Genomic DNA, 10,487 nt, shown 5'->3' with positions numbered 1-10,487 from the left:
TTCATGTATTTTAGTCATATTTTACACATATAATTCTGTATGTATATAAATGTACAAAAGAAAGGCACTGCGAACCTTGGAACTTCCAATGAAGGGAGCCTTACTGCATATTTTGGTCGTTTATATTGGGTGTAGTTCCATTATCGACCCATAGATGGCGGGACATTTGGATTTTAGCAACATTTTTAACCCCACCTGTCATTTTTTTTTTTTTTTTTTTTACATTTAATGTTATGAGGACGTCTTTAACATTTTTTGATCCACTGCACACGCCCGTCTTTTTTTTTTTTTTTTTTCTGCAGAATTTAAAATTGGGGTAAAAAAATGACCCCAATATTTTGACATGAATAAATATTCTGAATGTCATACGTGAATATTTATTCATTGCTTTACTTTAGTACATGTCGTGTTTATTGCTCAAACACAACCTGTGCTAACTTTAATGTAACCATCTGCTGTCAAATAAAAGATAATCTGTGGTCAATATTAATAGCGTGATTAATCTGCATCAACATATGATTATTTTTTGTGATTAATTAACGCTTGGACAGCACTAATTTCAATACAACCTAGTTTTTGTTGAAAATACATGTACATCTTTTTTAAAATGCTTAGATGGTCGTAAAAAAAAAAAAAAAAAAAGCATGCCTTACTAAACATGGTAATTAAAAAAAAGTCATCTTTATTAAAAAGCTTTACTATACATGGTCATTTTTTTGTTGTTTTAAACGCCTTACTATACATGGTCGTTTGTTTAAAAAAAAAAAAAAAGCCTTACTATACATGGTCATTTTTTGTTGTTTTAAACGCCTTCCTATACATGGTCCTTTGTTTAAAAAAAATAAATAAAAAATTACTATACATGGTCAATTTTGTTGTTTTAAACGCCTTACTATACATGGTCATTTGTTTAAAAAAATAATAATAATAAAATAAAATAAAATAAAAAGCCTTACTATACATGGTCATTTTTTTGTTGTTTTAAACATCTTACTATACATGGTCGTTTGTTTAAAAAAAAAAAAAAAACTTACTATACATGGTCAATTTTGTTGTTTTAAACGCCTTACTATACATGGTCATTTGTTTAAAAAAAAAAATAATAATAAAATAAAACAAAATAAAAAGCCTTACTATACATGGTCATTTGTTTAAAAAAAATAATAATAATAAAATAAAATAAAATAAAAAGCCTTACTATACATGGTCATTTTTTTGTTGTTTTAAACACCTTACTATACATGGTCGTTTGTTTAAAAAAAAAAAAAAAACTTAGTATACATGGTCAATTCTGTTGTTTTACTATACATGGTCGTTTGTTTGAAAAAAATAAAATAAAATAAAAAGCCTTATTATACATGGTCATTTTTTTGTTGTTTTAAACACCTTACTATACATGGTCGTTTATTTAAAAAAAAAAAAAAAAAAAAACTTACTATACATGGTCAATTTTGTTGTTTTAAACGCCTTACTATACATGGTCATTTGTTTAAAAAAAAAATAATAATAAAATAAAACAAAATAAAAAGCCTTACTATACATGGTCATTTTTTTGTTGTTTTAAACACCTTACTATACATGGTCGTTTGTTTAAAAAAATTAATAATAATAAAATAAAAAGCCTTACTATACATGGTCATTTTTCTGTTGTTTTAAACACCTTACTATACATGGTCGTTTGTTTAAAAAAAAAAAAAACTTAGTATACATGGTCAATTTTGTTGTTTTAAACGCCTTACTATACATGGTCGTTTGTTTAAAAAAAAAATCAAATAAAATTAAATAAAAAGCCTTACTATACATGGTCATTTGTTTAAAAAATAAAAAATAAAATAAAATAAAAAGCCTTACTATACATGGTCATTTTTTTGTTGTTTTAAATACCTTACTATACATGGTCATTTGTTTAAAAAAAAAAACAAAAAAACAAAACAAACGTTACTATACATGGTCAATTTTGTTGTTTTAAATGCCTTACTATACATGGTCGTTTATTAAAAAATAAATAAATAAATAAATAAAAAACTTACTATACATGGTCAATTTTGTTGTTTTAAACGCCTTACTATACATGGTCGTTTAAAAAAAAATTAAATTAAATAAAAAAATTAAAAAAAAAAGCCTTACAATACACGGTCATTTTTTTGTTGTTTTAAACACCTTACTATACATGGTCGTTTCTTTAAAAAAAAAAAAAAACTTACTATACACGGTCTTTTTTTTGGTGTTTTAAACACCTTACTATACATGGTCGTTTGTTTAAAAAAAAAAAAAAACTTAGTATACATGGTCAATTCTGTTGTTTTACTATACATGGTCGTTTGTTTGAAAAAAATAAAATAAAATAAAAAGCCTTATTATACATGGTCATTTTTTTGTTGTTTTAAACACCTTACTATACATGGTCGTTTATTTAAAAAAACAAAAACAAACAAAACTTACTATACATGGTCAATTTTGTTGTTTTAAACGCCTTACTATACATGGTCATTTGTTTAAAAAAATAATAATAATAAAATAAAACAAAATAAAAAGCCTTACTATACATGGTCATTTTTTTGTTGTTTTAAACACCTTACTATACATGGTCGTTTATTTAAAAAAAAAAAAACAAACAAAACTTACTATACATGGTCAATTTGGTTGTTTTAAACGCCTTACTATACATGGTCATTTGTTTAAAAAAATAATAATAATAAAATAAAACAAAATAAAAAGCCTTACTATACATGGTCATTTTTTTGTTGTTTTAAACACCTTACTATACATGGTCGTTTGTTTAAAAAAATTAATAATAATAAAATAAAAAGCCTTACTATACATGGTCATTTTTCTGTTGTTTTAAACACCTTACTATACATGGTCGTTTGTTTAAAAAAAAAAAAAACTTAGTATACATGGTCAATTTTGTTGTTTTAAACGCCTTACTATACATGGTCGTTTGTTTAAAAAAAAAATCAAATAAAATTAAATAAAAAGCCTTACTATACATGGTCATTTGTTTAAAAAATAAAAAATAAAATAAAATAAAAAGCCTTACTATACATGGTCATTTTTTTGTTGTTTTAAATACCTTACTATACATGGTCATTTGTTTAAAAAAAAAACCAAAAAAACAAAACAAACGTTACTATACATGGTCAATTTTGTTGTTTTAAATGCCTTACTATACATGGTCGTTTATTAAAAAATAAATAAATAAATAAATAAAAAACTTACTATACATGGTCAATTTTGTTGTTTTAAACGCCTTACTATACATGGTCGTTTAAAAAAAATTTAAATTAAATAAAAAAAATTAAAAAAAAAAAGCCTTACAATACACGGTCATTTTTTTGTTGTTTTAAACACCTTACTATACATGGTCGTTTCTTTAAAAAAAAAAAAAACTTACTATACACGGTCTTTTTTTGGGTGTTTTAAACACCTTACTATACATGGTCGTTTGTTTAAAAAAAAAAACCAAAAAAAAAAAAACCAAAAAAAAAAAAACTTACTGTACATGGTCAATTTTGTTGTTTTAAACGCCTTACTATACATGGTCGTTTGTTTAAAAAAAAAAAAAACTTAGTATACATGGTCAATTTTGTTGTTTTAAACGCCTTACTATACATGGTCGTTTGTTTAAAAAAAAAAATCAAATAAAATTAAATAAAAAGCCTTACTATACATGGTCATTTGTTTAAAAAATAAAAAATAAAATAAAATAAAAAGCCTTACTATACATGGTCATTTTTTGTTGTTTTAAATACCTTACTATACATGGTCATTTGTTTAAAAACAAAACAAAAAAAACAAAACAAACGTTACTATACATGGTCAATTTTGTTGTTTTAAATGCCTTACTATACATGGTTGTTTATTAAAAAATAAATAAATTAATTAATAAAAAACTTACTATACATGGTCAATTTTGTTGTTTTAAACGCCTTACTATACATGGTCGTTTAAAAAAAAATAAAATTAAATAAAAAAATTTTAAAAAAAAAAGCCTTACAATACACGGTCATTTTTTTGTTGTTTTAAACACCTTACTATACATGGTCGTTTCTTTAAAAAAAAAAAAAAAAAAAAAAAAAAAAAAAAAACAACTTACTATACATGGTCAATTTTGTTGTTTTAAATGCCTTACTATACATGGTCGTTTAAAAAAATAAAATAAATAAAAAAAAAAAAAAGCCTTACAATACACGGTCATTTTTTTGTTGTTTTAAACACCTTACTATACATGGTCGTTTGTTTAAAAAAAAAAAAAAAAAAATTACTATACATGGTCAATTTTGTTGTTTTAAACGCCATGGTCGTTTATTTAAAAACAAAAACAAAAAAAAAACAAAAAAAAATTACTGTACATGGTCAATTTTGTTGTTTTAAACGCCTTACTATACATGGTCGTTTGTTTAAAAAAAAAAAAAACTTACTATACATGGTGAATTTTGTTGTTTTAAATGCCTTACAATACATGGTCGTTTAAAAAAAATAAATAAATAAATAAATAAATAAATAAAAAAAAGCCTTACAATACACGGTCATTTTTTTGTTGTTTTAAACACCTTACTATACATGGTCGTTTGTTTAAAAAAAATAAAATAAAAAATTACTATACATGGTCAATTTTGTTGTTTTAAACGCCTTACTATACATGGTCGTTTGTTTAAAAAAAAAAAAACTTACTATACATGGTCAATTTTGTTATTTTAAACGCCTTACTATACATGGTCGTTTGTTTAAAAAAAAAACTTACTATACATGGTCAATTTTGTTGTTTTAAATGCCTTACTATACATTGTCGTTTGTTTAAAACAAAAAAACTTAGTATACATGGTCAATTTTGTTGTTTTAAACGCCTTACTATACATTGTCGTTTGTTTAAAAAAAAAATAAAAAAAATTACTGTACATGGTCAATTTTGTTGTTTTAAACGCCTTACTATACATGGTCGTTTGTTTAAAAAAAAAAAAAACTTACTATACATGGTCAATTTTGTTGTTTTAAATGCCTTTCTATACATGGTCGTTTGTTTAAAAAAAACAAAAAAAAAAACAACTTACTATACATGGTCAATTTTGTTGTTTTAAATGCCTTACTATACATGGTCGTTTAAAAAAAAAAAAAAAAAAGCCTTACAATACACGGTCATTTTTTTGTTGTTTTAAACACCTTACTATACATGGTCGTTTGTTTAAAAAAATAAATAAATAAATTACTATACATGGTCAATTTTGTTGTTTTAAACGCCTTACTATACATGGTCGTTTGTTTAAAAAAAAAACAACTTACTATACATGGTCAATTTTGTTATTTTAAACGCCTTACTATACATTGTCGTTTGTTTAAAAAAAAAAAAAAAATTACTATACATGGTCAATTTTGTTGTTTTAAATGCCTTACTATACATGGTCGTTTGTTTAAAAATAAAAAATAAAAAATTAGTATACATGGTCAATGTTGTTGTTACAACTTACTATATACATGGTCCTTTGTTTAAAAAAAAACAAAAAACAAAACAAAAAAATACTTACTATACATGGTCAATTTTGTTGTTTTAAACGCCTTACTATACATGGTCGTTTATTAAAAAAAACAAAAAAAAAAAACAACTTACTATACATGGTCAATTTTGTTGTTTTAAACACCTTACTATACATGGTCGTTTATCAAAACAAAAAAACCAAAAAAAACTTACTATACATGGTCAATTTTGTTGTTTTAAACGCCTTACTATACATGGTCCATCCATCCATCCATCCATTTTCTTGACCGCTTATTCCTCACTAGGGTCGCGGGGGGTGCTGGCGCCTATCTCAGCTGGCTCTGGGCAATCGGTGGGGGACACCCTTGGCTGGTTGCCAGCCAATCGCAGGGCAGACAGAGACGAACAACCATCCACACTCACAAGCACACCTAGGGACAATTTGGAGCGCCCAATTAACCTGCCATGCATGTCTTTGGAATGTGGGAGGAGACCGGAATACCCGGAGAAGACCCACGCGGGCACGGGGAGAACATGCAAACTCCACCCAGGAAGGCCGGAGCCTGGACTCGAACCCGAGTCCTCAGAACTGGGAACTATACATGGTCGTTTGTTTAAAAAATAAATAAATAAAATAAAATAAAACGCCTTACTTTTCATGGTCAATTTTGTTGTTTAAACGCCTTACTATACATGGTCGTTTATTTAAAAACAAAAACAAAAAAAACAAAAACTTACTATACATGGTCAATTTTGTTGTTTTAAACGCCTTACTATACATGGTCGTTTGTTTAAAAAAATAAAAAATAAAATAAAATAAAAAGTCTTACTATACATAGTCATTTTTTTGGTGTTTTAAATACCTTACTATACATGGTCGTTTGTAAAAAAAAAAAAAAAAAAAAAAAAAAAAAACTTACTATACATGGTCAATTTTGTTGTTTTAAACACCTTACTATACATGGTCCTTTGTTTTAAAAAAAAATAAAATAAAATAAAAATTACTATACATGGTCAATTTTGTTGTTTAAACGCCTTACTATACATGGTCGTTTAAAAAACATGCCTTACTAAATATAACGCCTTATCTATACATAGCTTTAAAAAAATAATAAAATGAAATAAAAGTTTTAGTACTTTTCATAATCATTTACAAAAAATAAAAAATTAATCAGCCTTGCTAATCATGGTTATATCTTTTAAAGGTAAAAAAAAAAAAAAGAAACACATGACTAAGGGAATTTGAAAGGGTCAATTGTCATTGCTGCACTGCTAATGTGAAGGATATGCGGTTTGTGTCAAATCTGTTGGCCCTCTGTGGGCCCCTGCTGGCTCAGGGGCCCAAAGCAATTGCCTGCCTTGCCTCTATCCATTGCTCTTATCTCGCTCTGTATCTTCAGGTATCCTCCATCTATTTTCTCAACCGCTAGTATATGTTTAAATCGTATTTATATTATTTTGACATCATGGTTAAACTTTAACTTAAACTTTAACCGTCACAGACCTTAAAGAAATTAAGATGCTGTAAACTGCTATAAAACAACAAGCTCTTTGGACATGCGTCCGCCATTTACGACCAATCGGACGCCACGTCACAAACACTGGTCATCCAATCAGCTTTCTCGCTTCATCTCAAGCGCCCACCTCCTCGTTGAAGTTATTTGACGGCGCTTCGGCACGGATTAATCAAACTGACGCGGAGATTTGTGTGGTGCACTGACCTGTTTGTCTTTTCAACTGAAAACCTGCAAAAATGGTGGATGCTTTCTGCGCTACGTGGAAACTGCTGGACAGCCAGAACTTTGACGAGTATATGAAGGCGCTCGGTGAGTAGTTTATTATAATTATTATTTATTATGTGTGCATGCTCGGGCAGAATTATCTAATCTCTGGAGAAGCATCTCCAAAGCCATTTTTTTAGGAAGCAAAAACAAACAAAAACACCAACATGTTCATTCATCCGTGAACATTTACATCGTCAAAAAGAGCATTCTCAGCACTTAAAATTGGTCAATAATTAACGCACACACATGCACGGGACTGACTTTATTGATTCGTAAAAAAAAAGAAAAAAAAAAAGAAAAAAAGTGTCTCATTTATGTTATTAAAAAAATGCTTCTTTGTGTCATTTGTCATAAAAATATGTAAACTGTTTTACAATTATAACATCTTATCTAGACTAGAAGGTGCTTCGACTCTGCAAGCAGCCAATCATATTGCTTGCTGCTTAGAATTCCTCTAAAAACTTTTTTGTCTGTTTGCAATTCATTTTACACATATCAATGATATATTTTAAAATAATAATAATAATAATAACCCTAGGTGTGGGCTTTGCCACAAGACAAGTGGGCAATGTGACCAAACCCACGGTGGTGATCAGCCAGGATGGGGACAAAGTGGTGGTGAAGACCCTGAGCACCTTCCGCAACACCGAGCTCAGCGCCAAACTGGGGGAGGAGTTTGACGAGCTCACGCCTGATGACCGAAAAGTTAAAGTAATGCCACTACTTAAATGCAGTAGGCCCTACTATAGATGGATCCATGAGTAAAAATAATTGCCCTTGTTTATTATTATTATTATTATTTTTTTAACCAGAGTACCTTCACCATGGAAGGGGACAAATTTGTGCAAGTGCAAAAGTGGGACGGCAAAGAGACCAAGTTTGTGCGAGAGATCAAGGATGGGAAGATGGTGATGGTGAGATGACGTCATTTATACAGTGGTGCCTTGATTTATGAAAAATTGTTTGTAAAATTTGTAAAATTGCACGCAAAGGTCGTGTACTTTATACAAACATTCACTATTAACATAATTAAAAAGCTAGTGAACAATTAAACGGTTTGTACATCATGATTTCATTGGTAACGTTCGACCATCACATGACCAAACCCAGAAACAGGTGAGCCGTGATTGGTCGTTACCTGAGCCCTGCGCAACTAACTGTGATGTCATTTTGAGGTGACATTGAGTGTCAAAATGGCCGCCCCCCTGTAATGAATAAAAATGAATGGATTTTGCTGCTTAAATCATATTTCATAAATGCAATATTATCATAATACAGTGTATACCGTGTTTAGACTAGTGGGGGCGCTTAAACATAAGTCAGTAAGTAATAATATACATAAATGTAAAGATAAAAATGGCTGAGTGATGGTTCACATCATAATACACATAATACGTACGACGACCAATAATATGTGTTTATGTCTTGTGTTGTTATTTTTTTTTCAGACTTTGACGTTTGAGGGCGTCCAGGCTGTGCGCACGTACGAGAAAGCCTAAATTTCCCACTATTCGTTAACAATAAATGTCCTGCTGTTTTTATGTTTGCACTAATAATGTTGTTTTAACCTGTCAGACGAGAGTGTGAAACATTTGAAGCAATTCTGGTTTGACGTTAAAAGAAAATGTATTTAACATGGAAATTTTTAATAAAGAAAAATGTTGATTCTTGGATATCTATTTTTTTTCTGTTGATTATGACCCACCTGTGAGAGATTCTCGTAGCGTTTTTTGTACAAAACCCCCCCAAAACAAAACAAAAAAACAAAACAAAAAACCCCCACGTATTTTCCTAGCCACAAACAAATGGCCCATGAAATCAATTATGACTTTGTCCACCAGATGGGGCTACTTTTCATTCAAAGCAGGCAGCAAAATAGCACTACTGAAATTCTAAGTTTGGGTTCTGTTGCAAAGTGTTAAAATCACTTTAACTATAAATATATATTTGATGTTTATTGTTTAATTTTTGTATATTTTATTCTTCATTCAAAGCATGCAGCAAAATGTTTAATCCAAAATGCTAATTTTATTACATTCATCTCAGCATAAACATGTTTTCTTTTCAAGCTAAAAACTAAATTTACACCGCTTTATAGTATTTGTATTGTTAATTTTGCATTCAAAGCATTCAAAGCATGCAGCATTTCTTTTCTTTTTTTTTTTTTTTTTTTGCACGGCTATGCAACGATAAATGTAGGTTATAAATGGTCAAATCCCCTAAATACAATGTGTATGTGATATGAATAGTTCCGATTAATTCACTGTGAAAGACTAACCGTTTATTTGTTTTACATTCAAAGCATGCAGTAAAGATGTCTTGTTCACTGTTCCAGATGGGCTCATGTTGTGACACAGCAGCTTTTAATTGTCTGACTAAGACTTAAAAAAAGCCTCACTGTGTGTATTGTAGAAAAAGTGTGGAATGAACAACATTTCAGTCATCATTTTGTGAGTGTAGCCTATTGAAAAACAGCGGACAGGGCGGCCCCTGTGCCGCTGCCAGGTGACAGCTGCAGAGGCCAGTGCGACCGGGCAGCGAGAACGACCTGCAGTGAACCCTGCAGAATCGACACACACACACAGACGGAAGCTGAAAATGGGGTTAGGGGCGGTGATGTCACTAATCTGATTTAGGCCGTGGTGTCATGACGTGGAGGCAACATGCGATGGTGTGGACCAACCGTGAGCGAATAGCGTGACACACATACGCACACACACAAAACAGAGTGATGGACAAGTTGAAGCTAGAGTCGATGACATAATCAATCATCCCCAGCGATGTGAATCGTACAAGGAGCTCTTTTCTTTCCACTGCCAACTTTGCTCTGAATGCAGACACAAAAGATGTGTGCTCACTGGAGTGGAACCCCAATTTCAATTGAAAATGCGTCTCTATGCAGTGTTGATTATACTTTGCCAAAAAGTTGTCACAAAAACGAGCCAAGAGAGCGATAGGCACAGCCAGTCTTTCCCGGAAGAAAGAAAAAGAGAGAGAAATAAGAGCTAGTCAACGCTGAATGAATGATAATCTCAAATCGGGTTTTCATGAATGAAATTAAATGTTCTCCTTATTTCCAGCCCAAACAGAACAATCCATCAAAAGTGTGCTTTCTTCAAACTGTTAAATTTAAGGTTACTAGAAAAGTAAACGTTCAACAAAAATAATTTTACTGTTTACAAAATTTAGCCAAATCACATAATTTCATTTTACAAAAGTCAGTTATCCGC

The 10,487-nt window shown here is 29.8% G+C and overlaps 1 protein-coding gene across 1 annotated transcript; it reads left to right on the top strand.

The window, feature by feature from the left end:
* Positions 1 to 7,133: 7,133 nt before the first annotated feature.
* On the top strand, positions 7,134 to 8,930 carry LOC144031878 (fatty acid-binding protein, brain-like). Its single transcript, XM_077539368.1, has 4 exons — positions 7,134 to 7,299; positions 7,796 to 7,968; positions 8,070 to 8,171; positions 8,706 to 8,930. Exons 1-4 carry the CDS (start codon positions 7,227 to 7,229, stop codon positions 8,754 to 8,756), a joined length of 399 nt encoding a protein of 132 aa, XP_077395494.1. The 5' UTR covers positions 7,134 to 7,226; the 3' UTR covers positions 8,757 to 8,930.
* Positions 8,931 to 10,487: the final 1,557 nt, after the last annotated feature.

This window comes from Festucalex cinctus, chromosome 12, assembly GCF_051991245.1.
Source record: "Festucalex cinctus isolate MCC-2025b chromosome 12, RoL_Fcin_1.0, whole genome shotgun sequence".
NCBI classification, from domain to species: domain Eukaryota; kingdom Metazoa; phylum Chordata; class Actinopteri; order Syngnathiformes; family Syngnathidae; genus Festucalex; species Festucalex cinctus.
The sequence above is the reverse complement of the archived record's forward strand: the minus strand, read 5'-3'. Positions and strand labels throughout refer to the sequence as shown.

What these genes read in the sequence shown, in the direction of transcription:
- LOC144031878 (XM_077539368.1), top strand. Translation starts at nt 7,227, where the DNA reads ATGGTGGATGCTTTCTGCGCTACGTGGAAACTGCTGGACAGCCAGAAC. An exon ending in CTGATGACCGAAAAGTTAAA is followed by an intron (nt 7,969 to 8,069) that starts GTAATGCCACTA and finishes TTTTTTAACCAG; the next exon opens with AGTACCTTCACCATGGAAGG. An exon ending in AGGATGGGAAGATGGTGATG is followed by an intron (nt 8,172 to 8,705) that starts GTGAGATGACGT and finishes TTTTTTTTTCAG; the next exon opens with ACTTTGACGTTTGAGGGCGT.